Here is a 27,845-nt window from a genome sequence, read left to right on the forward strand (position 1 = left end):
AGCAGGTGACATTTCATTGGGGTACTAGGTTGAGGTGGAGAGATAAAACATTAATCACAAAATAATGCGAAAGCGGAGGTTCTCTGCTGAACTGCTGTAGCATTCTGAAAAAGTTGATCCCAAGCGCTGAAAAAAGCGCTGGCAGGTCAAAGTGGCTACTTCCTCTGCCGCAGTCTTTCAGACTCAGAGCATTCTTCTCCTGTAAATGTTTTCTAGCAAGGTCACCACACTGAAATCCTTGCAGTTCGCTCCTGTGTAAGATGGGACCATGCTCTGCATTGCCTGGTTGGTAACCCCTGCACAACCCATGACAGATTGTGTAGTACAAAACCCTGGCTTTGGCCTCATCTGTATGGACACAGCCACGTTTGGGTGCTGAAAAACGAGTCACTAACAAAGCTGACAATCACCCATGTCTTCATACTTAACCTAGCACCAGGGCAAACCAGCCTTGTTTTGAAGGGAAACACCTTGCTGCAGTCTTGTTGGTATATTCCACAAGCCTGCTAAGAAAACAGATGGTATTCCTTAATTTTTAAGGAACTTTACTGGTTGCTATACCTAATCTTCTCTAGTCAGATAAGCAGGGCTGTTTTATGGGGGGGGGGGGGAGAAGCTCTAGCAGTTGCTGGTCTGGTTACTGTAGACTGTTTCCTCAGAAGAAATACCTGTCCTTTTTAAGTAATACAAACTCATTCTCTCTTCTAGATCTACTGGTATCGACAAGGAGATCTGGAACCTAAATTCAGGAACTTAATTTACTACATATTATTTTCTATTGTCATGTTATGTATATGTGCCAACCTGTACTTCCATGAAGTGGGTAAATGACTGACATTAGGAATACCCAGCAGTGATGCTACTGTATCAGAGTGCTCTCAGCTCTCCCTGAGAAACTTAACGGAGGACAATCAGCCTGAGAGGAAAGAAGTGGGTTGTGCAAGGATAAACCAGTACATGATTTTCATGTAAATGTATATGTAATGTCCCTCTTGTTGGGGAGAATTATTGCCATAAGACATGACATTCTGCTTTTTTTTGAAGAGCTACTGTTGCACTTAATGAACATTCCAGTTGTACCAATGTTTCAGAATGGCACAAGCTTTTTCATTTTGGAAAAAAATGCATTTTTTTATTACTGTACAAATAAACTGCAGCCCTGCAAGGATCTGTAGCAGTATAAATAAATGGCATCTTACAGTTACATAAGACAAATACTCTTTATTTTGTTTAAACTGAATATACAATTATTTCTGTTCCCTAGGCAACCATTTGAAACTACAACTTATTTTTCACATTAACAAAACCACAGACTGAAAAAGACCAACTCTGATTATGAAGAGCTAATTACAGAAATAAATAAAATAATTTATACATGAGTCTTTAGTTTCTATAGTTTTCTTCTCCCAAACCCTAGCTAACAGGCTGCTCCGCCTAGTGTCTGTTTCAACCCTTGAATGTAGGGATTAATTTATTTCCTTTGCCTTAGGGCCCTATGCCCGAGTTCTCCCAGAGCTATTTCTCCAAGACTAGGCCACCTCCACACCACCCCCCATCTAGTAACTTGCATAATTCACCTCTAGAGAGGTGGCTGGTAGTGTAATGTAAGCAGCAAGACAGACACGTCTACCTTACTCGCTAAAACCTTCCAAAGTTACAAGCTTCTGGGGGATGCTGGTGGGTCCCAGTAGCTTCCCTTTCTCATAGACCTTCCCTTTTTATTCAGCTTGCTGTAGTGATGAAAGAAAAAAAAAAAGTTAGACCTTTCACAACTATTGTTTCTGAACTGTATCCATTGCCAGCAACGGACTCTTCAGGAACAAGCAGAGCAGGAAAACCCCATAAGCATCTGTGACTTGAGTCCTATGGTGTAGAAGTACTGACAAACCAGATGAGATGGGAATACAGACCATGTCTTTATGATGCTGCCCATGCTCCCTGAAGTCTTTGATGGAATACATTTCTTCCTGAAATGTAACAGTCTCTTACTCCATGTTACAAGAGTCAGTAAGTGCAGAAATCTTCACCCATTCTTCATGAAACGTGCAAACTAATTCTTGCTGCGGCACTAAGAGGCTACGGTCCACAATCCTTGGCTTCTGTCCAGTTTTCAAGATAGGCGTTTCAGCACGCTAGTAACAAGTCCGATCAAAATTGACCATGTGGATCCCAGCAGTGAGCACTGCAACAGAGATTCTTTAAAACACAAACACCCCGGCTGAAAAGCAGTAAACCAGACTTCGGTTGGCTGCTCTGTAACCCTTTGCAAGTGAGGTAAATAGCCTGAGCAGAAAAAGTGCGCTGTCGTCATTTCAAACGGTAAATCTTTGCTTAAAGATGGACTGGCTGCTTTCTTTGGAAATGTGGCACAGGGTTGTTACTAATTTCACAATGCGAACATGGTCAATAGAAAAATGGAGACAATTACTGCTTCTCAGTGACAGCTCACTAAATCTTCAACATCCTTTGAATCTTCTGAATCAGGACTGCCCAATGATGAGCCAATAATGTGCGACCCATCTCCATGATGCTGTAGGATAGGATCTGCCAAGAGATGCAGTACATTAAGACTCATTATTTACTGTGCTGTTAAAACAATATATAAAATACACACTTCTGACAAGACAGAAAATTCAGTCTGAGCATCAAACCAATTTTAAGCAACATTACATGAGCCAGTCAGTTCTCAACTGTCAGTTTCAAGATAAGCCTTGAGTAATATAGATGCAACCAGTGTGGTTTAAGTTTGAATCCAGTATGTCTTTCTAGCTAGGGCCCAATGCTGACCCTTAGATGGCTCTGCAGTGAGATCCTTCCTCCATAAAGGAGTATTTATTTAGGTGCGGCACTGGAAGAATACATCTATGCTGCTTCCAAGTCTGGGCTGACTCTTGGCATTTGGGAAGTGTTGCACAAGCTAAAAAACCCTTCCAGATGAGTGCTGTGCAAACATCCCCCCCAAATAACCCAGCCCTTCACCATCTAAGATAACAAGCAATCAATTGCACTTCTGATGCCTTTAGTCTTCTCTCAGATCAGAAACAAATTTAATTCAAGCACCGGCCACAAAGAAATGCACATTAAACAAGGAGTTACTCATTAGCCTGTGTGTACTAATTCAAGGTCAAGAATGAGGGAAGCTGCTCAGTTAAGAAGCTGCTGCTGTTCTAGTGCTTTTCCCATGAGGTTAAGCTGGATTCAGACTAATTTTTTTCTATTGAAGTAAAGGGGGTAACCAACTTGCTTACAAAGTTTCACAGTAATTACATGGAAAGCAGTTTAAGAGAAAGCAAGGTTCTATAAAGTGGTGTCTACAGGAACTCAGAATTGCCACACTGAATGAAAGAATCCTGCCTCCAGCATCAACTATATAAAGGGACCATCCTACCTGTTAGGGTTGTCAGGGGCAAGACTGATTCGTTGTCTATATCATCCGATGTCTGGATAAAACCATGGGAAGAGGGAACAATAAGGACAGTCTCATCATCTATTGTAGGCTGATCAACTTGTTCTTCTATTGTTGGAGAACCCAGGTCCTGCACAATGGAAAACAGGACAGGACATGAAAGCTGTATTCTCGGCAGCACAGACAGGAAAACCTGCTTTGGCCAGCCATACTTCATAACAAGCAACAGACTCCCTGGATGAATTGTATCTCATTAAATTGACACGCCAGCATCTGAGGTAGCTACCCCAGCACTTCTATGGCATGTTTCATCCTAGTGTAGGCTGCTAAAAACGAGATGAGAGGAACTCTACCCTGTGAGCAGCATGAGGGCACGTGAAGAGGAAAGGAGAGGCTGCAAAGTGGTGATAAAACATTCATTTTAAAGTAAAATATTCTGCCTATAAAGAGGAATAATTAATCTTTTCCCTTACTTACTATTTAGATGTTCTGAGATACTGAAGCAATGCCTTTATAGTACTTAACAGCTCCACAATTGCTATAGCTTTACCCAAACTTAATATTTTAGTTTCACAACGCCCGCTTCTCTGTCAAGTTTTAACTACTGGACTCCCAGCTCAAAAGACCAATTTTAACTCTGCAGAGCAGCTCCAAACTTTTTTAGCTGAACCTCACTATGTCAGAAAATTAGCAGCACACTGATTCCCTCCAGGTTCACATTTCAGCATCCCTGTTCTTCCATAGTTGTTGCTGCCTCCTCTTCCCACACCGAAAAGGGAGTAATACACCTGGCTTACTCAGTGTCACAGCACACTCCTGTGGACTCCTGGATCTGGGAATGCAGTGAAAAGACACCCTAGCTAATACTGCCAAAACAGGCACAGATATTTGGATTCCAGTTTTTGTGAGTATAATGCTTATGGTTTGTTCATGCATCAGGAATCACTGATGCAGAACACTAGCAACCGTAGCCGGCAGGATGAAGGTAGCTGGATTTATCTCAGTTTTCAGAGGGAGGGGGAAATGTTTGGGAGACATAACAGCCCTCTCTGTTCAGGACAATCTTGAAGTTCTAGACAGTTTTAGGAAAACTTGTTTACCTACATAGTTTCACAGTGTAGTTTTTGTAAAGACAGCTGTATGGCAACGTTACCTTTCTCTGGTGCTGCTGAAGAGCAGGAATTCGTTACCTGCGCTGCAACTCAAGAGATTTAAACTTAGTCCAAATGTGCACAAATTCATGCAAGGCACAGTATGCTCAACCAGAAAAAGCAGCTTCTGCAGAGAGCTCAGCTGGACCTGCCCACGATAAGCAGTATGTCGCAAAGCTTGAAACTGGGGAAAGGAGGCGTGAAAAACTAAAAAAGCCATTGTGGCAAATGGGCACCTTTCCCAGCCAGAAATAATAAAACCCTGCAGCACAATTGCCTGCTTCCCACTACTCACACCCACAGTGACAATACAATATTGGCAAGTGCATAAAGATAACACTGACTTAAAGAAAGCAAAATTTAGAGAAGTTTTTCTAGAGTAGTTTTTCACTTAGAATCACTCAGACAGTTCTCTCTTTCCTGAAACTGAAACACGTGTCAAACTTGAATCCAACCAGAAGAATAAAGCAAATGAGAATTACAAACCCAGTTTGCTTTTTTTGTACAGAAATAAAGTTTAATACCTCTTTAAATACTGTTAGTCATAAGTAATTTCTATGAAGTTCAATTAGGAACTACGTTTATAGCAAAAATGTACAGATTCCTGCTTGAGAAGCTGAAATTTTCAACTGAAAGCTGACGGGCTGCTTCAACCATCACGAATTTTATCATAATTGTTTAAACTACAAGACAAGAAAGAGGAAAATGGAAGAATCCTCAGCTTCGTATGTATTCAGGATACAAACACTTCTGTAGTAGCAGACTGCTGAGGCATACAAAGATCCTCCTCTTAATAAGAGCATAATGAATATGCGGTGTCTGTCTATTTACCTTTGCAAAGATAAAGCCTAACAAAGTTCAAGCGTATTAATAGTGGATTTTTTCTCCAGAGTGATAAAACAGAATTACAGCAACTGTAAAGCATATTGTTTGGAGAAGAGGAAAGGGTATCTGAATCTACCTCATCTTTTTGCTGTCTAACCTAACCAAGCTTTTAAGGAAAGATATTTTCTACCCACCAAAGAGAGTGTCGTATTTTTAATACCCTTATTTTCCTTGTCTTATTCATTATTATAGTTCCAGCAACTGCAAGATGGAGGAATTTAGTACAAACAATCCAAATGCCTGAATTAATTTGGATAACCTTGCGTCTGCAACTGTGGTGCTGGAGCAGACTAAAACTGAGGCCAGAGAGAGACCTGGCTTATATGCTTTTCATTCCAATGACATGCATAAAATCACTAACATATTCATGTTAATAGCTTGACATAAAGGTTCAGAGAGACAATGAAATCATTCTCTCTCCATGCAGAGAAGGGGAAAATTTCAGGTATCAGGTATCACACACTACCTCAGTGACGTAAGCGTTGGTTAAATCAGCGTGAGAATCCTCTTCTTGTTTCAGGCTGGCCTCTGAAATCTCCTCTTCAGTTCTTACCATAACTCCATCCATCAGTTCATTACTATTGCTGCCACTAAATTTGGAGGCATCATCTTCATTGTAGGCTGACTGCTCTTCATCACTCAGCTTGGACTGGTGGATATCATCTGGGAAACTATTTGCTTCTAAGGTGTCGGGAGGATCTGTCAAGTCAGCTGACTGAATGTCTGAATCAACAGTAAGTTCTGCCTGAGTGACAGAGGAGGAGATATCTTCAGCAGCAACGGTGCGGATTATGACACTTGGCGTGTGGCACTGCACTGTGACATTGTCACTTGTATTTAACAAGTGCTCTGGCTGTAAGTAGTATTTGGAAAAAGAAAAAAAAAATCTTAGAGACTTTCCTCCAAGTGTCTTAAATCTTTCAACAAAGAAAGCAACTGAATTCAAGAAAGTCATTATTAAGTGCAATTTAAAGGTTTACATGGATTCAGAAGGTCAGAGCTTTATTTTTTTCTGAATTTTGAACACATTTGTTATGCAATCTTCAACTTGCCTTCCTTTCCCCCCCTCCAATAAAGAGTAGTACTGTCACTACTATACAAGTTTTGTGAGGACCAACACACAGTTGTGAGAATGACTGAAAACAGCAGGAAAAAGTAGTATTTTGTTTTGCTGGGGCTAGCCAGTAGGTGGAGACATCACGTTTAGCCACAGTAGGAACTATCCAAGCTAAGTTTCCAAGCAACATGAAGTTGCTTTTTAAAAACAAAAAAATAAATTCTCACTCTCCAGGGAGAATTTTAAGTGGTCAAAGTAACACTGTTATGACTTAAGAACCGTTTTACAACCTTAATATGCACAAGGTAAGCAGGGGCCTGCATTATTACGTGACTTTCACCCCACCCGCAAACTTTAGTTGGTTCGCTGGTCAAAATACCTACAGATAAGGCATGAACTATGATCTGTTCTGGGGAGGCTGGAGCGGCAGCAGCTGTTAGGGTCATGGTAGGACTAGTTGTCAGTGTTAAAGGAAGGCCTTGGCTTGAGCTTGTCTGTAGTAAGTATGTACCTGGCGTTCCAGTGGGCTGGAGATGGAAGGACTACAAAAGATAATACAAGTTTAATACCCAAACGTACTGCCCTCCTGGGTCACAGTTAGTACTCACAGCATGCTTATTTACAGGAAGATCTACAGCAGCTTCTTATGTACAGAACATTCACTAACATAACTGTAATCCCCCTGGAAAAAAACCCAAATCCTACTGCCCTGATTGCTGTACTGAACTCAAGAAGTAAGGAGAAACTCATTTACAGCTTTAGGTTACCGAAACAGGTATTAAGGCTGAGTCATGCATGTTGTACGACAGCAGGTAAGAAAGTTAAAGGAAAAAATTACAGTTAAATTGGGGGAGGGAAAAAAAAAAAAAAGAAGAGAAGCTTTTCTCTGCTCTTTCAGAAGAATGACTTTATAGTGAAGTAAAAGCTGGTCACAACTGTAAAATTCCCATGAAATGCAGTAACTGTTACCCAGAGGTAAAATTAACCCTGGCTCGGCAGAGAGGGGTGGGCATGATACAGGCTGAGGCCCACTGATGCCCTTAATGGAATCTTGAACTGGGCCCGAAGGAAAGAACAAGACAAAAGGTGCAGCAGGGAAAAGAGAGATTCCTAACTTCAAGGGAGATGTTCTTACCGAAGACTGAAGGCCAGATATGCCACTCTTACTAGTAAATAAAGACAGGGTCCTAACAATCCAAGATGCAATACTAACTTACTCTTAACACTAAGATGAAAGAGAAACTGCTGTTAATTACAGTACAATGGAACTGAGGAGAATCTTTCCTTGCTGGCATTTTGCTCTAGCTCTGTTATGTTAGGTTTCAACCAAAAAGACAAGGCATAAAGGAAAACTTCACAGCATTAAGACAGATTTAAAGCATTTAGCTGTAATTCACATTTTACTCCACAGCCCTACTGAATTACACGTTTAGAAATAGACTTTGCTGTGAACTTTTAAGTTTTAGATCAGTTAATTTTCCCCTCTTTCAATCTCCGTATAAATAAAAATAGGGGGGTGGAAATACACAGTTCCATAGTCTAAGAAGTAGCTGTGCTTAAAAGTACACAGTAACAAATACCAGTTCTCTGTTACTTACTGGAAGAATCTCAAAGGTCTGTAGCGTTCCACTATTTAGTGTTATTGTCTCAGAGTCAACAGTAGCAGCAGGGGAATCGGTTGAGGCTGCAAGAGGAGAGAAAACAGAAAAAGAACATAAGTAAAGTAAAACCTTTCAGCCCTGCAGAGAGCATAACATACTATAATTGCTACACAGCAGGGTATTGTTACTTCCAGTAATAATAAGAAAACTGGCAGCAATCCTAATGACAAGGTTCTCTAATTTGTACCTAAGACGCAGTAGTATTTAAAGAAGGCATTCTTCAATCCAAAGGAGCAAAGGAAAGAAAATATAGTTTAACTGCCCAGGGACACAAGCAAACTGAAGTTAAAGAAGTAATTAGATCTCATGTGATCTAATTGTTTAACGTTCTAATGAGACTTGAAGGAGGTTCTAGTTAAACTATATCCTTTGACCCATGTATTACTTGTTTTAAACTACTGTCAGGTTTAATGTTGCTATGCTTCCTGTTGACCTGTTGACCTTTTCATTATTTTTGTTTTGTACTTTTTCTGCCTCCAAACTGTGTTCACCACTGATGAAACACCAGGTGTGCCCCAGGATATCTGCTTACATGATGTGTTGCAGCTGTAGTGTATAAAAGCTATAAGTACTCTTACTACAGGTGTGTGATTATGTAATTACTGCCATTAATTCTAAAGGTAACTAAGAACATTAAAGACGGTTTAAGTATCAGACATTTCAAGATCACCAGGTCCAAACAGTTCATACCCCAGGCTTTAAAAGATATCCAAAAAAACTTTTCATAGCCATAATTATGATTTCTACTTACTCTTGGGAGAGGAAAAATATCAGAAAGTTCCAGGAAGCTGGAGGTAAAATAGTATTTTGCCTGGGATTATCCAGTAATTCCATAAATACTGAAAGAGCAAGAGACCTAAATGACTACAGTAGTGCTATAAGCACTGGAAACTTAGTGATCTCAGAATATGTTGCTTCAAAGTAGACTACTTTTGGTATCCAAGACTATATGAACTCTGATTTTGAAGCTTTTTTTTGCTGCAGTGGCATGTTCAAAGCTTCCCTCTGCAGACTCCCTGGCATCCAGCAGCAGATAGCTGTGAAGCGCAGCTCATCTCTTGCCTAACCATTTACATTCATAAAGCAGGAATTATGAATCTGAAACCTTGAGCCTTCTGTCAAATGCAGCTGAAATTGCCTAATAGGTTAGCGCTTACGGGATAGGCAAACAGACAGAAAAGACACAAAGCTCAATTTGATCACACGAACAGAAATTCTTTAGTAAAGCAGACTGAAAAAGGGAAAAGAATCCAGTAACTACAAGCTTGTTAGGCAGACACAGAGGCAGAAGAACCATTACAGGATTCAATTCCTGCAAGGCTACAAGTCACAGAATGCCAGTAGATCTTCTCTGCTCACCAAAAACCAGTAGCTTTGACAAAGCTTGGTTGAAAGGATGAGACCACTAATGTGTTACTACAGATAAAAAGGTTTGTGACTTGGTGTTGCATGACATTGTTATTAAAAAACACACCAGGTAAGATTAAGATGGCACTTAATAATAGGCTAGCGTAATGTAATTACAAACAGAAGATTGTTTACCAGGTGCCTTTCTAGTCAGACTCTGGAAGAATCAGTTCTTGGCCTGTTTAACACTTTGTAATCAGCAAGACTGAGGCACTAAATTTTCCTAATAAAATTCACAAACAACCAACAATGCAGAACAGTAGACCATGGAGAGGAAAGGCTTCTCTCATTCACACCAGCTTCCTTAATCTCAACTTGTTTTAGGGTGGCAAGACCAAAGCAGAACTAACGAAACTCTTTAAGACATGTTTACCACTCCATCATAATCATAACATAAGCAAGCTTTAGGCTTCACTAAAGGACAGTGATTCATCTCTTTCAACTACTTACAGACATGCGTAATCTGGACTGGAATTTGCAAAGCTGCCACCGGGCTTGGTGTGTTGCCTGCATTCTCCTCTAGGCGAGCCACTCGAATCTGTACATGCTGAACCCCCGAACTGGAATTAGTGTTTGGTAATCCACTTCCAGACTTGTTCTCCGAAAGCTGGTGCCCTGGATTGTTTTTTTGGTTCTCATGAAGTTGTTTAAGACCCTTTATTAGCACTGAGAGAAAGAATATTCATTCTAAAGCATGCTGAAGAAGGGCATTTGAAATTCTACATGTGAGATTTATTCAAGATGAAAACAAATCCTTCTGAATTTGGAACCTGAGTAATTTATAGGTATTTCAAATAGAAATTTAGTACACACATAAAACACATTTATAGTCAACTATCGGGGTGAGCTTGATTTTCCTCAAGAAACCTACATGCTTTAGGATGCTTGGGAAAAACAGAAAGCTGATACAATTTTCGACCTCTCTAAAAACATGTACAGTATCTTCCCAAGTTAGTCAAGCCCCAGTGTCACTAGTTGCGTAGTGCTGCAAGCAGAAATAAAACCTCCAATCTTGCAAAAGATGGAAGCAGATTTGTTGAAGAGGTTGAGAGAAGTGCGACTGGAAATAGGGAGCAAGAGACAGAACTAACCTCTCAATGGCTACGCTGCAATTCTTCATCTGCATCTGCAGATAAAGTGGCTGATGGCTCCAATAAAATCACCTACTTCTTCACCATCACCACTGTGATCCCACTGAGGGATCAGTCTGTGTATATAAGTCTGCAAAACAGTCCGCTAAACATCTCCCACTCTTGACAGCATGAGCATTTTGTCTGGGGAATGGGAGTATATCCTGTTGATTCAGTGCTGTATTTCTATTATCAATTATTTGATGGAAGAGCTGTCCGTTTATATGGCTTATGCCATACTGAGCATAGCAGGACAACTCTCTCAATTGCAGCCTCCAGGCGTGACTAATGTATAACCACGCTGATGACCACAGCAGAAGTGTCCATTAAATTATGTCTTTCGTTATGACGTATGACTCTCCTCTGGGCTCTTTTTTTCCTCTCCCCCAGACAGAGAAAAGAGGACTGAAGGAAAGGTCATGGAGACTGAAATACCCTTTGGCTCAGGCACTAGCCTTTCTGGGCCAAAAATGAGAACTATTAGAGAGATTTGGGGACCTTTATACTCCATTTCTTCCCCTGCTCTCCATTGTGCAGCCAGTAATATATCTATGTTCTGTCTACAGGTAAAAATCAGCACCTCAAACAGATTACATTTTAACATTTTAAAGGTAACAGATCTAACCTGGGGTGATATTGTTAGGCTGCAGATACATATCCTCTTCCTGCTGAAGAGGTCACTGCCCTCCATACCAAAGACCATCATCATCCGAGATCTGCCAGCTGAGCTGCTTATATACTTGCTCTCACCTCAGCCAAAATGAGGGGAGTTGACAAAATCTGTTTCAGTTGTATTGTTGGCTTGTTTTGACTGAAACACCTAAGGACTGCTTGTAGGAGCAACTCAGCCAGCAGATCCAAGGGGCCAGTAACTTCCAGCAAAGGAGCAATGCCCTCTTTCGCCAGCAATGCTGTAGGTAGACAACAAAATGCAGCCTTATTCCTTTGACATTTGTGAAGGGAGCTTTCAGAAGGGAAATGTGCAACTAGTACGTTACCAGGGAATGAAACATCTTTGTGGTTTGCAATCTGTCTTTTAATGGTCCACCATTTACTCCGAAGCCACTGTGGTGAGCGGACACTACTCCATCCTTCAGCTAGTAAATCCCAATTGATGTCATTTTCATCAGAAACTTCAAGTTCCGCTATCCTGACAGGATATAGAAAAGATTCATCCGTTAGAAACTACCCTCCAGACCGGAAAGGGTGTTGCACATTTCTGGTCTTGTCACAGTAGCAGAGGCAAAGTGGCATGCTATTGAATAGTCCACCAGAGCTCATGAATCAACATAGGCTTCCAAGGCTCCACGCTGCCAGAGGTCAAGCAGAATCATAAACAAGAGAAGATGGACTAGACCTGTTAGATCATCCAGTCCATCTCCTTGCCATGCAGGATTATTCTTCTTATTACACATACATTAGGGCTTTGACCAAATTATTGTTAAGCATTCCAGATGATGGTACTTGCAATTTTTTTCTTTGGAAAACCATTCCCCAAACATCTCCAAGGCAGGAAATACTTCTTGAGATTCACTCAACTTTCACTTAATTAATTTCATGTTATGATACTTAAGTTACTTCTGTTTTCTCCTAAATAACACTCATCCGTCCTTAACATGGATTTTTGCCTCCTCTCAGATGCTTCTTAGCCAAAGTAGATGAAGTTAACTGTAATATTAAACCATTCCTCATAAATCAATCCCACCAGGCTCTCCAGGTCAGGGACAGTCTTCACACAATTTTGGCAGATGTTATGCACACGCTGGATTCTATGAGAATCTGTTTTAACGAGTTTTTGAATTGATAAATATCTCTGAATTGCCTCCAGCTCATCTGTACCTGGAGCATATCAAAGAGATGTGTGCAGTGAGAAGGGAAAAGATTTCTGTGAAAGTTAAAAAAAAAAAAAAAAAAGTGCTCTTCACAAACCAAGCAATAGCTTGCTAGATTAAAAAAAAAAAGAAAAAAGAAAAAAGAAAGAAAAAAGCTACCAAAAAAACAAGCCTAATGGATGAGTTAAGGATAACAGGGCAAACCAAAACAGATTCTATTTGCATAGAAAAATTAAGAATTATAACCAGCACATATTGAGATGTACAATCAAGTGTCCAATTTGACTTCAAGTCACACAGCTTCAGTAAATTAGTGAACAGTGCTCTGTAAATAATATTTAGATTCCCTCTGTTTCTTGGCTTTTTATTCCCACCCAAAACTATCAATCCATAAAAATCCACTGGCTAAAAAGCCTGAGTTAAAGGCATTCAAAACGGAAGGAGGACTGGAGAGATCAAAAGATTTCCAAAGAGTTACTGAGCTTTTCACTACCAGGTTGCTAGATTGCTAGATCAAATGTAGTCATCAAAGGTGCTGAAATCCAATCAGTGTTTGGTGGCCTACATGAAATTAATTTGCAGTCTCAGTTTAGTTCTTTGTAGACAGACGTCCACATCACAGAAACCACCACCACACTTGACCCTTGTTGGTCATCTCAGCAGAGAGGCCAAGGACTGAATGGGCAGGGAGACTGAACTACCCTCCAGTTTAGGGTTAAAGCGCATTGGTGGGGCAACGTGTGGGGGGCTTGCACGGTTGCTGCCTGTGCTGTACCTGTTCTGTGGAATAAAGAAGACTTCAGTCTCCAGGGCTTTCAATCTGACACCTTTCACGAGCACTAAAATTCACTAAAAAAACAAAAAACAAAAAATATGTTCAATAATAAATCTCTGGGAACTGTAAACACAGCAGTGATTTTTGGAGGGTTCTAGAATTTTTAGTGTCTAAGAAACCAGCAAAAGGGACCCCAGTGGAATCCTGCTAGCATCACATATTATGATCCTTCTAAAATAATTAAAAGAACAAACCTCAATATCAGATTTATTTCATCCTCCTTGGTCCACTCAGTTCCCCCACTTTGTTTCCAGTTCAGATAGTTGAGCCACTTAGAGCGGCACTGCTTTTCAGAGCGTGTTCCAACCCGTTCTGCTACGGCAGCCCACGATACACCTTGTGTGACAATGTCACCTGGTTCTGTGCTAGTTAGCTCATGCACTACTTCTGCTAGTCTTTTTTCTTCTTCTTCTGTCCACTTTCCTGAAAGAGAGAAAAGCCCTCCAAGTTAACTAACAGCTAATGCCATCTGGAGATCTGATCCATAACATGTGAACAGACATTTATCTTCATTGCCTAACGCTTTATTCAAAATGAAAGTATTGACTTGTGCAGAAGATATGACTGTTCTTACTAACAATTTACATTATATTCATCCTTGTTTAACAGATGCATAATTCCACTGTTCTGCTGTCAAGTTCCTTTCTCTTCTCTTTCTCTTTCAGATGAAAGAATCCACATAGAACTTGCCAAAATATTGACCAAAGCAAACTGGTCCAAACTACCTGAACTATATTATTTGCAATAAACTAACCAGGCAAAAGTTTAGTTTACAGTAATTACATGAGGTCTGACTACATTTTTCTTCCATTTGAATACATACATTTCAAAATAAATAATACTTTACTCCCTAAAGTGAAGCTGTCTCCTGACACCTGCATATACAGTATTTGCCTATTAACGTTCATCACAAGAAGTACTTCTTAATCCACCTCAATAAAATATGTTCCAGTAGCATTATCATATGATGGATAATGGACTGCAAAATTAAAGTGGGTTTTCTGATCTTTAAGAAAGGAAAACGCCAAACCCTATACCACATATGTTCCTAAAATGTTCCCAGATTTCACAATATAATTTACCCAGTTCAGAGTTACACACCTCTGAAAACACCATTGACAAAGGCAAAGGTGACACAGTTTTAACTAGAATAGCTATTACTGACACCAGAATTTACCTCACCTGTGTTGCAGGTGTCCTTCATCAATCTGCATCGATCTTTTACAGATGAAGCACTTCTCCCCAGTGCAGCTCCTATTGTGGCCCAATCGTTACCATGCTTTATTCTCAGCCTAAATGAAACAGGCTCATTAGCATTATACCCTATATGAGATTACCAAAATTCTCTAACAGAAAGAGGACACGTGCATTTTATAGGCTAAAGAACAGAATGGGGAGTCACTGTGATACTACAGTATGCTAAACATATTTTCTGTCATCACTGCTAATTTTCACATTTGTTTCAGAAAGTCCTTTGGGCTCGCTAAGCTTCAGGGTGCTCATTTCTAAAATGTGTATAACAATATTTGTCTTGCAGGAGTGTTGTAAGGCTTAACTACTGTGTTAAATACAATATAAAAATTTAAATAAAAATGCAACAACTGTTCTATACAAGTTCCTCAAGGATTTTCAGGTGGTATACAGCTTATTTGAGAAACCCAAATAATGCCTGATGAAAACACAGGCATCCTACAATTCAAATGAGACAAAACACTGTATAATCATGTTCATAATACTATTGTTTTCCTCCCACACATGATATAAGGTTCTTAACATATTGACCCATGATTTATTTATTACGACACATCCGGGACAACAGGCACCTTGCAAGTCACACAAACTTCAGCTAAACTGATATCCAAACAAATACATCAAAACAACATAATATACTGTTTTTTCTCCAGTCTAACACAATTTCTTCAAATTGGTCAAACCAGAAAGCTGCAAGAGGACATGAAACTTGCAGCTCCTGACTTGATTTGGCAGGTTCGTAACTGAAATCAAAGAGCTTTATTGGCAGCTTACAGATATAAGACTTCATAGGGGAAATCCTGCCCTTGACCTGCAACTCTCTTTAGAAATAACCTTTGCTCAGGTTTTCTAAAGAAAGTGGACTTCTGTTTTTCGCAAACAACCACATATGAGCTTGTACAAAGCTGAAACATTACTGGTTTCAATAGAAGGCTAGTTTAAAAGCTTTGTTGTATGTTGCTTAAGTCCTGAATTCATACTATCATATATGCAAAACTAATCAGAAAGTAGATTTAATTTCTCTTCAGATTAATTTAAAGTGACCACTATTTTCTAATAGAGTTGGAGTAGTCAAATTTACCTGTGACTTTTCAGTGATTTCATGTAAAGAAACCTGTAAGAACTATTCAAGCGGTTAAATAGAACTTTGGTACCATGACCTAGTTAATAAAAAGACTTACTCTTTGAGCTTTTCAATTTCCTCAGGTGTATACCTAAGCAATAGGTAAATAAAAAGATATCATTTTATATAAAAATATTTGTGCTGTATGGTTTTTATTAGCCACAATGTACACATTTAATTATCATACAAGATTAAGGAATTTCAACTATATGAAAAAATCTGACTGAACACTTGCAAAGAATGTGAAGAACAAGTTCTATTTTTCCTATTAATGCATTTTTAAAGTTATCTGGTCTAAGGTTCTTCCCATTTACCAGTAATACTCCCCATCCTCAGAGAATTTGATCCTAAGAACATGATTAGAATTTAGTAGATTAGTCTCTTAAAAAACAGCTCTTTTTCCCTCTCAAGTTTATAATTGCCATAAGGCTGAATCTGCATTAAAAAAAAAAACAAAACAGCATTGAGATGGCATTTTTAATCTTCATGTATCTTGAAAAACTATAACCTAACGTTATCAGCACCATACCCACTGCTTTACGCACGGGGAAACTAAGGGCACAGGGATTAAGAGCAATTAGCTGAAGGTCACAGTTCTAGAAACAAACTAGACTTCAGCAGATAACCAAGCTTGTTGCAAGATCTTCTAATCGCATCAGAAACCCCTCTGCAGCCTGCTTGCTCTTTTTTTTAAAAGTTGTTTAACACAACTATTATCAGGGCTGATCTAGCCTTGATCCTGCATTGAATCACAACAGATTAGCTCCTGTAGACAATCAACCCCCACTTGAGCAGGCTGGAGTTCTACCCAGAACTGCCGTCTTGCAATGCTGAATAAATGACAACACAGGCAGAGAAAGCCACTTCTTGGCAGAATTCACCAGAGGTCAGTTATGATCGGGAAGAGCTAGGTCCGTTTGGCTAGAATCCTCTGTCTCACATACAACGTGCCAAACATTAAATCCATGGCCCTACTCATACCAATAAAAACATGCAGCATTAGAGGTTGTCATACTTTCCAACATGGTTTCTGTCATCATACATGCGAAGAACTCTTCTATAAACAGCAAAGAGAGGCCGATTCAAACCCCAAGCTATTGTCCTGTAGAAATCTTTTCTTTCATCTTTTGACATTTCAAATATTATTTCAGTGGCATCTTTTATTCCACGGGCCTAGGGGGAAGCATTAAAAAAAAAAAAAATCTTAAATAGAGTCTCCAAGAAATCAAGAAGCAAAATATTTAAGAACTCAAGTCCAGCACACCATTATACAACTTTCTACGTATTTCAGCTACTATAATCCAAAAATTAAACTAAATGACTATTTATTAATTTAGTTACATCAGATACAGAGCCCTGAACATTAATTTTCTTATACTATTGTCCAAATATACACGGAGGCTCTAACTTTCATCCACGTTGAAAAGAAATTTCAAAAGTGTATTTTGTGGTCAAAAGTTGAGTGTCATTTAGAACATCATGGAAAATATACTTTGGTGGTATTAGCCTGGGGTCACACAATGGAAAGTTGTGAAATAGTTCTATGTCAATTTATTATATAATTACTTACTCTTTATCTGAAAAGATTTTTTTCCAATTAAACTACTCTTCTGTTCTGATGGAAATATTTCAGCTTAAACTAAAAATCACTACATTCTAATTATTCAAAGCAGTAAAACTCCAAAAGACAAGAAAGCAGATAAATGGGAAAATGTGATAAATTTTGACAACTTCTGTATTAGTCAAGAATCAGCAGTAATTCTAAAAAAAGTTACGTAGCTAGCTTAAAAAAGTTTATCTAGATTAAAAAAAAAGTATTATTAGTGCATGATTTTGTGGCAAAAATTCTAATATACATGTGAGCAGGCACACCTGTTTCCACAACTAATACTGAGAATTTTACATGTACATTAATGAAGGCTGAATTCAGGGCTTTTTTTTTTTTTTTTTTTTTGACCCTCAGATGAAGGATGGTGAACCTCTAATATCCAGGCTGCATTTTCAGCTGTAAGCTTACCACATCACAAGTAAATATGACTTAAGGGCATTTACCAGTGGAAGCATGTTAAATGCATGCCTGTTTCTGCACTGAACCCTGATACTGACATATTAAGGGAAAGAAAACAGATAAAGGCATCCTCTTAGCGTAGTGAACAAATGCATTAATGTATTAATGTATTATATATAAATTATATATAAAAATTATATATAAATTATCATATATAAATGTATTAATACGCTGGCAAAGGAGTTTGGAAGTCGTATTCAATTTTTTGCATGGAAAAGCAGCTCTACCTCTAGTGCGATCTTTTTCTCCTGCCTTCACCACAAATTTTATGAGTGATGTATATTCAGGAAGAGAGTTTAAACCACTTGAGCATATTGGTGTGAAATTTTAGAACGCGTTATACTCAGTACACAAATTAAGAGAAGCGTCACATCCAGTAAAGTCTTAAATCCTGTGCATGGATACAATTAACTTATGAACAGGTGATGACTATTTGTACTACGAACTGTTCAGAATCACTTATTTGCACACTCTGGGAAGTACTAAAGAAAGTTTCTAGCAGGAGCTGCATAACCACTCCAACCGGCAGATAACATACTCTAGCACATACCTTTAAATAACGTTCAATGTTACTCATCAAAATGTCAATTTCTTCCTTCGACCACATCCCTTGCTTCCACTTATGGCCTTAAAATAGAAATGACAAACTAATTACCATAGTGAAGGTCAGCAAAATGGAAGAAATCAGAAAACATGAACCTCTTATTATTGCAATTAACAAAGAAAAAGGAGTAGTAATTTTAGCTACTTAAATTAACTAGAATTAATTCAAAACAGATGCTATTTCAGAACCGATGAACAATTCTCAGTAACTGCCAACCTCAAATGTTTAAATAATGTGAGTCAGACCCCTCCTCAAAACCATACTTTTTTAAAACAGAACACCATTTTTTCTATGTGCCATCAAGTCACATTTTCAGGCTCTCTCTTCAGCCACAAAGACTGGAAAATTTCTCTTTAAACTGACGGCCGAAATTTTCAGGTACTCAAATGATTCCAGAAGCTGGGACTTGAAAGTAAATGTGACTCATAATATTACTTGAGAAACTGGCAACATGATGGGGTTCTCTTATACGCCTTATCGTTTCCCAACACTTGAGTAGTGCAACCTACTGTGTGGGCTTTTCACAGAGATAAGTGTTCTACCTAGCGTACTCTGAGGAGCTGGGTCCTCTCTCTCTCTGTCTCTTTTTTGTATTGGAAATAGTTCCCCATGGTCACAGTCAAGAGAAAGACTCATGCTGAGTGTTTTATTTCCCAAATAAAAGCGACACATTAATAAAGACAAACCTTATATTTCATCTCTGTCTATGCCCTTAGTAACTTCAATGCCAGCTAAGCTTTAAAAATCAAAAGCAATCAACTGTTATTCAAAAAGAAAACTTCAAACCTGGTGTCTGTCAATAAAAGATTAAAAAAACCCTCCTCCTTTGTATTTATATTTAGGCTCCTCTTTTTTCCCCTTATGCTGATACCATACTTACTAGTAAAAGATCACTTACAATTAAGATTATGCTGGTGACCCAGTTTACATATTGGTGAATGCTGGCTATCTGCCCATCTCTGCTCAGAAAATCAGGGTACTTCCTTCTCAGCCTGCTAATTACCAGAGCAGAGAGGCAGTACACACCAACGAGACTGTTTATTTAAATGCAGTTATAATGAAAAGTACAAGTATTATTGCTAATGCTCTCCCACTGACGGGAGAAAATACTTCCCTTGTGCCTGATGGCTCCAATCTCTTCTTCCAAAGCTACATAGGCAGAACAATAAATAACCTGTTATTATAGTTGTGATTCTATCCAAGTCTGAACTGACTTAAAGAGAAACTGCTACACTTTACATGAATAACCTTTAATAGTCAACTATTTCAGGAAAGGAAGTATGTTTTGCCTTTCATATGCTTGCCTATTCAGAGATATTATTATTATAACATGCCCATGGGTCTTGAAAAAAGGATTTCTATCAGCTGGAGACTATCATCAAAATGATGAGTTCTTGCAATACGTGCCAAACTCCTAGCAACTGTAAAAGGAGACGCATACTGGGATTCCTCCACAGCTGATCTCTGACAGAGCACGGAGACCCCAAGAAAGGTGCAGTTAGTATGGTTTCTCAAATATTTTTCTAGGCATGTTTTAATGGAAAGATCTTCCCAGTATTCATCTCTCAATTACAATCCCTAGATTTAGTACCCTCATTCATTCACAACTGTAAATGCCACTTGTGGTTTATGATCACTTAATATGCCCATGAGATGACTAAATAAACACAGTGAGTTTCTAATATGTTTTAACAAGACACACATCAAACAGGCCACCAAGACACATGCAAACAGTCATTTCTCTGCCAAGCCACCACTAAGTGCTCCTTCAGCAACAGCTGAGAATGTGCTGCTCCCAACCAACAGTAAGAAATGCTTTGCCAGTGGCTACTGAAAAGATTATAGTGACCCTGCTGCCTCTCATCCTAAAGCAAGCCAGCTGTAGCAAAAGGGTTTCTCACTTACCCTACCCCAGCTGCCTCAGTGCTGTAATGCAAAGGGGTGTCTTTGCTGTTCTACCTCTCCCACAGTCCCTGGACTGAACAAAGAGCTTAGAAGCTCTATACATCTAATAAATATGAAGGATGGAGAAAACAGGGGGAAATTATTGCCTATCAAAAGCAACTGTCCACACTTGGGATCAGCGAGTGAAACGGACACACAGAATTGGTCAGCTTCCTTCCTCTGTATTTCCCGTATCCAACACCCAGACGCTGCAAGCCTCACCCAAGTTCTCGCACTGACTGCAGCACACTCAGCCCTCTGGAGCAGAACTGACTGTGTAAGAGAGAATTTGATTCTGGGAGGGAAAACCATTTTTTCCTGAAGTTTTATAATAAAAAAGGGTCTAGCTTTGGACTGATTGAGAGAGATTTTCCAGTTTTATTTTCCTACAAAAAAGGCGAGGTCAGGATAAGAACAACAGTTGACAGATGGGGAAACTGAAGAGACAAGAAGTCTTCATTTGAAACTTAGCTGTTTCCCCTTGTTTAGAAAGGCACCCCATCTTCCCCGGAGGGGAAAAGAAAAAAAAAAAGCTCTAAAATTCAGTGACTACATGATTGCACAGATACACCTTGAAAGGGAGGAATGGTGATGGGGTGGTATTTTTAGTAGTAGCAGTGATTATTTCAGTAGACTCCGGTCTGCATAATCCCAGCTCTTTCTGAGCCAACTGAACTGCAGAAACTGTTTAGCAAGAATCACAAGAACAGCAGTCGGACTAATAAGCCCCACTTAGAGGAAAGATTCATTAACCTGAGCATAGATTCATTCTTTCATGTTGTGCTCCTCTCTGACTGGAGCTTCCTAGCACCCAACTAGATCAAAAGATCAGGATCGCTAGATCAAGTGGAGCAAACGTACAACTGTCTGCACCATCTGTGCAGACATATTAAGTGTGACAGTTCTCCACCACGGCCACTGGAATCACTGTCACCACTGGAAGTACTATGGCCCCCTCATTCTCTCTAAGCTTATCTGGAGTTCCAGCTTTCGCCTTGCATACAAAGTAAAACAGCGATGATGAGGACTTAACACATTAGATCTCTTACTAGTTTTAGATCCCATCTCTTTAAATATTTTCACTAAAAAAGCCAGACCAGAGATTACTTTATGCAACCTCCAAAATATTCTCTGAGGCATCTGGAACAGCTTACTTTTTTACACAGTGTGGGAGAATTTCATTTTAAGTATCCTACCTTTATTTGTTAGGGAATCCTTATCCTCTTTGGTTGTGAACCAGGCTTGACTAACAGCTGACACTTCTTCATTGCCCATTGGGGAAATTTCATCCAGCTGTTCATTCTGAAGAATCTTGAAAAGACAATTAAATCTAGTCAGTTCTAGTCAGATCTTCAGTTCATTCTCACATCTTGCATTTCATATGAAGATATAATTTGAAGGAAAAGGAATCCATCACACCTAGTCACCTTGCTGTGTGCTGAAAAACTGCCTTTTTTTTTTTTTTAGAAATGGGATTACAAGTACATCTTCCTGTCTTAAAAGACATGAGTAAGACTTAGCATCTTAACACATAGATGTTCTGAGAATTAATCAGATAACATTTGTTCATCCTGTTCAAAATACAGTGAATACCAAGAATCTCACTGGCTTCAGTGGAAAGAGGACTGTGTCCAGTACCTCCAGTATAGAACTTGAAACAGAAAACCCACAAGAAGAACAGAATATAACTATTTGGACTGTTGACAAGAAAAATCACATTTAGACATGTTATAAAGCTTAATTTGTACTCAAAGAACTACAGAAATAACAGGTAAACTTCTCCAATTTCTATGCGGATCACCACAGAGCAAATAATGAGCCTTGGAAGGTTACACCTATTACTGTTTACTGTATTACTCTTTGGGCAGAAAATTACACTACAAATCACCTCTTTCACATAAAAAATGATTCAATTGCACTTTTATAGAACAACATTTTACAAAAAAAGATCTGTGTTCACACATATCAGTTTCATACTAAAAATACTCATATTCATTTAGTAAGCCCTTTCTGTTTATTTCCCTTTTAATTTAAATAAAAATACATGTCAAATAGGTCAATTTTGAAGTTTTACTGTACCTGAATCTGAGTAACAGTTCCTTCATTAATCTCATCTTCAGCTACCTCAGTGGTAGCAGTCATGGTCACCTCAAAGCTCTGATCATTTTCTGAAACTTCAGAATGGGTAAGTTAGTTGTATACCTTACTCTTAGAACATTTGTTATGAATGGCATAGGTTTTATAAATTGCTGTCTTTGCAGTGAAAATTGTTAGAGTGGTCTTACTTGGTATATGTTTATTGACATAGTAAAATCACCAGCTGATTACCAACAGTTGCTCTTCATGAATTTTAAATTAAGGGTTTAAAAACATTGTTTTACTTTTGACTATAACTAAGAGCTAATGTAAATAAATAAATAACAAACAAACAAATAAATAACACCGACATAAATAAAAGACTCTTAGTTGATGCAAACAGTACTATATTAATGCTTCTTTTCCAGCCCTACTTTCATTATTTTCCAATTATTAAACTTTCCAATCTTTTGGCAGCATTCTTTCTCCCCCATTTTTTTTTTTCAACTTCGACATGATGATTCCTTTACCTCTAAAGAGTTTCTGTTAGGTTCCAAATACATAACCACTCTAGGTGTTGTAAGTAGATATTTTAGATCTGTTTTTCCTTCTGTTTGAGAAATTGCATTAAGCTATACACAATATTTGATGAATTTCCTAAGTCTCAAATTCACCACTCAGCCTACCCTTTGTACTACAGCAATCTGTACCTTAAAAAGACCATGTGTTTGCAACAGATATACAATTTTTCTCAGTATTTTAAAACATGGAAATACTAACTATACCGTTTGGTCATTAAAAAATTAATCTCACAAGCTCTTTGCAAGAGTACAGCATTTACTTTGCTGTTCATTCACCTATCTTTCAACTTGTGCAATGCACCTTTGCCTGCAGACCTCTATCTCTGAGGCAGGTTTATTTCACCAGTACTGCATAGAGACAGATTGCTGCAAAAACAGCTAAGGCTCATGAGAGATAAAGGTGATACACAAATTTAAGGTATCAACAAAATTTTTAAAACATGCAAAATATTGAATGTGATTAGAAGAGGCCACTTTTCACCTTTACCAACAAAAACATCTGCTTGAAGAGCACACAAACTTACAACTTACTTGGAACTGCAACAACAGAAATGCATGGAGTGGAGTCATCAAGACTTTGATCATCCTCTGATAAGCAAAGCCTCTTGTGTGGAGGTTCAGTGCTGTCTTCAGAGTCTACTTCATCAGCTTCTGAAAACAAAAACATAGGCAGGTCACTTTCTGTTAACAAAGCGGAGCTCTTGAAATAAATCTAGCAACAATGACCAAAACAAAAGGCAGAAGCAAAAGTGATGGGCTGGTTCAGAGCTTTACTGCTGCCCCAGATCTAAGCGTAAACTATGGACAATAACAGTTCATGTGCTTTCTTCAATGTACTTAAAAAACAAAAAAAACCCAAAAAACAAAAAACCCCACACAACCTCATAAAAACCATAAATGCCATCCACAATCCACTATCCTTTTCAACTTATCTCTCTGCCATGTAAACAAAAACCTTAAGTCTGCACAAACTTGGGTATGTGCTCAGCTCTAATAACCCATTTCCACTGAAATAAATCAGGATAGCTATATCCTTAAAGTTAGGCACATACATAAGTTATTTTTCGATTCACATCCAATTTGACATTTCATCCTCCTTTAAATTCAAACAGAATAAACCCTGGCTCAAAAAGCAAACAGAATCCAAATATCTCATCTAATTTGGAGAGAGGCCGCAGAGACCAAGAAGTACAGTAGCTGGATCAATGAAAAGTGATGAAAAATGCTATGAAATACAATTGTATACCATTTTGAGGGCAATGAAGTATAAGGTTCCCTTCAGTGTCCTGGGTCAAAGTCACAGAGTTCACGGTTTCTACTGTCACTGTGTCAGACTCTTCTTCAACTGTGCTCATACTCAAACCTGAAAGAGTAATACACAGATTACTTTTCTTCAGTCCAGCTGCCACTTCGGTTGTCCATAATGCTGTTTCCTTTATCTCAAACAAGCAGCATAAACTCTCATACAGAACGATGAATCTCTGTTTCATTGTTTCACACCAGCAATTCCAGGGCTTAAGAAGTTTAGCCACCGTTGCTTTTCCTGCACACTTACACATCACGTAGAGTAACATCAGATAGTTTCAAAAGTACTTTTCTAGCTAAAAATAGTATAAAGTCCCCATTGAAGAGCATTTGCCATCTTCACGGGACAGAAGTCACCCAAGAGTATGGAAAGGATCTTTTGTAAGTAATAGTTTGCTTGAATTTACAAGTTGGGAATATAAAAAGAAGGGACCTTGCAGGTGATACAATCAATTTTCCAGTCTGCACAGGATTATTTCTTGCAGTACATTTTGTACTGCTTTGTCCAATTTTAGCATTTCATCAATTAGGCTTCCAGTGGACTCCCCTTAAGAGACACACTGTGCCAAGTAGTTCAGGAGGACAGCATCTAGAGCAGGCAAGGCTGGCAGATAAACAAGTTGCAAGTAGTAAGAGATCATGCTACACTCTAACAGCTCCCTGTCAGTCAGAATAGATTTCCAGTTGTTGGAATTCATCCTATTGCTTCTCTTTATGCCCCTTAAGTTATCTCTCCAATCTTACCCACTGCACCCTTTTCATACCACAGACTTCAGTCATTATTTTCCAAATTAAATATAACTAGTTCTCACATATAAACAACTGCTTCTGATGCATTTCTCCATTCCCTCCCTTTTTATCCTACACTTTTGAGTAATGCAGTCCCTCAAATTAATGTTCTAGCTGCAGGCACATGAAATTACTATTGCGAGAGATAGCAGCATCCCTGCTATACAAAACAGTCTCAAACAGGCTGCACGATTTTACACTGACTGCTGCACCTATGTAAATATTGCAGGTGTGTTATTAATGTGCTGCTCTTGTCTCTTATTCCTTTTTCTCTACTCCATGTTTAATCTACTGCTTTATATTATTTTTACAAACCTATGCTATGACTCTGTCAGTGTTTCTAAATTCTCTACATCTTCTCATACTATTTGTCTCTTTAGTATTTGTAACATTTTTCATTTGACAATTTTCCCATAATACAACCTTCGAAGGCCAGTCAGGACTGAGAAATATTTTTGTAATGTTATACTGTTCATAGCTGCACTCTTTATAGATTGCTAAGTTTCAAAGTTTTATTCTTCTTCCACCTGTATAATTAACTTCTGAATGCTATTTTTTTTAACCATTGAAACAATATGAACAACAGAACAGCTGGGTGCAAGCACTCGCCAGTAAAAAAATTACTCGGAAAATAAGTTATCTGGGGTAAGCAGTATACACTGAAATCAGTGAGCTACAGCAATACTTCTGATAATCTCGTAAATACTATGAGGAAACCCAGAGTATTACTAGCCTGTAAGAATTTCGATTTAAACTAGCACTGTTACTAATTTTGAAAAACAGCCTGAATCCCTCAAAGACAAAGAAATGTAAGTTCTGCTGCAGCAGAGGATAAATGAAATCACATCTTAAATATTCAGAAGCTTTGCAAAGATCTCATCACTTTTGAGCACTTGGATTTGGTGAGTCCACCTTTCACAGATCTTTGTAAGAAGAAAATGTCACCTAGACAATATCACCTATTTCTCCTTTAAGTTCTTTCTAGTCTTCTTCTGTGTTTTTCACACATCAACAATAGAAAAAAAAATACTTATAACTTTTTTTTAATGCCAGGGTAGTGCCATCAACAATTTTAACTTATATCTCAAAAAATCATTGATAGTAACTTTTAAGAATCACAACTATATTACAATCTTCAATGTAGCAGGTAGGGATATCCATTCACCCATCCACTCGTACATGAAATTTAAAACCCGTATTTTATCACCTGTGTAACATTAACAATACTGCCTTGGCGGAAATGATTTCATTTCTAATTAGAAAACATGTTCCTTGGTATTGAGGATTCCTAGCAGGAGCAGTATTTTCTTGGAAAGATAAAGACTACTGCCAGTCTTTTAATAAAATTACTTATCACCGCTCAAGCTTGAAGAAGATGTGGCACTTCTTTGAGCATGCTTAGTGACTGATTTCTAGAATGAAGCGATATTACCCTTCTGAACATCTCAAAAATTTCAGATACTGTTAACATTTTAAATCAGAGGGTTCTCAAACCGACTTTAATCATCTACCATCAGCAACAGCTCCTTGCCACATGCAAGTGTAAGAGGAAACCACCTCCTTGTGATTCATCTGCTTATGAGTTTTAGAGCCTCTGCCCTATCTATTCTTTACTAGTATACCTTACTACTATGTTTTACTAATGTCTACTGCATGGCTATAGTACTGATTTTAAGAAGAAGAAGAGGCATCTTTAACTCTAAAGGAGAAGAAACAAACTGTTATAGCTAAATGACAAGATTGTAATTTCTTCGACCTAAATTTTGAGCTGTTCATTTAATTTTGGGGGAGTTAATAAATTGGATGGCTCTGGAGGACAAACAGAAATAGGAAAGATTCTCTTTTTCATGTTTATTACATGCACTTTTTGAATAACTTTTATTATGAGGAACACTGTAGTAAATTCCCAGCAAAGTTACTTGAAATGCCACGGATTATTCATCTTTAATTATATGTGAGCAGCTATTGATAAAACTTATTTCTCCCACAATATGCTGAAAGCACCTATTTTTGCTCTTACCACTATGAAGGCTTGAAAGACACGAGATTTACTTTTATAAAGCAATTTATGTCATTCATGTATTTCAGCTAAAGCATATTTTTATCTATCTAGAAGAAGAGGAAACTATAGTACCATCAACAGCAGAAGATGCAGAACGTGTAGAACAGCATTCTTTCTTTTACTGAAAGAATTCTGAAAAATGGAAGATAGATAAAACTGATAGAAAGATAACAAAGCTGGACATTTTTTTCATCAGGTACTCAAGACTTTTTGAGAATTAGAGGAATGTGCTTACAGGAGTAGGTTCCCAAGTCAAAAACACAGAGTAATTGGGCTTATCTGTTTTGCATTCTCTCCCTCGCTGGTTCTCCATGTTAAAAGAGAGATGGATACAGCACAGGAGGGGTCCATACTTCCAAACCTGAACTGTCCGTGGAAGAGAAAAAAAGAGATATGCCATGCTCAGTGCATAGCTGCTGCTCTGTCACTTCCATACAAAAGCAGCTATAACAGGACTCTAAATTATGCAACAACACGAGGCAGCGCATCCAACAACAGCGCTGATCCTTCTGATCAAGTTAATCTCTGCAGATGTCTGCTTGAGATCCCAGCTGCTCCTTCTAAAGCACCAAACACTGTGCACAGCACATTCTCCAAGGAACGGAGTTTTCCAAAGAAGGAAGCACTCCTCAGTGTAAATCCTGGACCGAGCAGGATTTCGTAACTTTTTGCCAACCT

General features: G+C 38.5%; 1 protein-coding gene across 8 annotated transcripts; it reads right to left on the reverse strand.

The window, feature by feature from the left end:
• Nucleotides 1-1,201: 1,201 nt before the first annotated feature.
• Nucleotides 1,202-27,531, reverse strand: DMTF1 (cyclin D binding myb like transcription factor 1). 8 transcript variants are annotated; one of them, XM_026091241.1, is made up of 17 exons: nt 27,403-27,531; nt 24,258-24,374; nt 23,543-23,662; nt 22,434-22,528; nt 21,551-21,665; nt 18,357-18,433; nt 16,754-16,911; nt 15,797-15,829; nt 14,547-14,656; nt 13,559-13,787; nt 11,696-11,847; nt 10,018-10,233; nt 8,098-8,183; nt 6,883-7,041; nt 5,909-6,295; nt 3,389-3,536; nt 1,202-2,544 (listed from the first exon to the last, which is right to left on the reverse strand). In XM_026091241.1, the coding sequence occupies exons 2-17, from the start codon at nt 24,364-24,366 to the stop codon at nt 2,435-2,437; spliced, it is 2,304 nt and encodes a 767-aa protein (XP_025947026.1). In that variant the 5' UTR covers nt 24,367-24,374; nt 27,403-27,531; the 3' UTR covers nt 1,202-2,434. The 8 variants fall into 8 exon arrangements, 6 of the variants coding, with proteins under 6 accessions (XP_025947026.1, XP_025947027.1, XP_025947028.1 ...); XM_026091242.1 differs by lacking the exon at nt 27,403-27,531 and adding an exon at nt 27,240-27,296; XR_003257742.1 differs by having other exon boundaries at nt 2,436-2,544; nt 3,389-4,596.
• Nucleotides 27,532-27,845: the final 314 nt, after the last annotated feature.

The sequence above is a fragment of the Apteryx rowi genome, unplaced genomic scaffold (assembly GCF_003343035.1).
Source record: "Apteryx rowi isolate R43461 unplaced genomic scaffold, aptRow1 scaffold_9, whole genome shotgun sequence".
In the NCBI taxonomy this organism is placed as follows: domain Eukaryota; kingdom Metazoa; phylum Chordata; class Aves; order Apterygiformes; family Apterygidae; genus Apteryx; species Apteryx rowi.

Coding starts and splice junctions, on each gene's coding strand:
- DMTF1 (XM_026091241.1), bottom strand. CDS start 24,366: ATGAGCACAGTTGAAGAAGAGTCTGACACAGTGACAGTAGAAACCGTG. Junction 22,529..23,542: donor TTCTGTTGTTGCAGTTCCAA/GTAAGTTGTAAG, acceptor CCCATTCTGAAG/TTTCAGAAAATGATCAGAGC. Junction 3,537..5,908: donor CCAACGCTTACGTCACTGAG/GTAGTGTGTGAT, acceptor TCCATTGTGCAG/GACCTGGGTTCTCCAACAAT.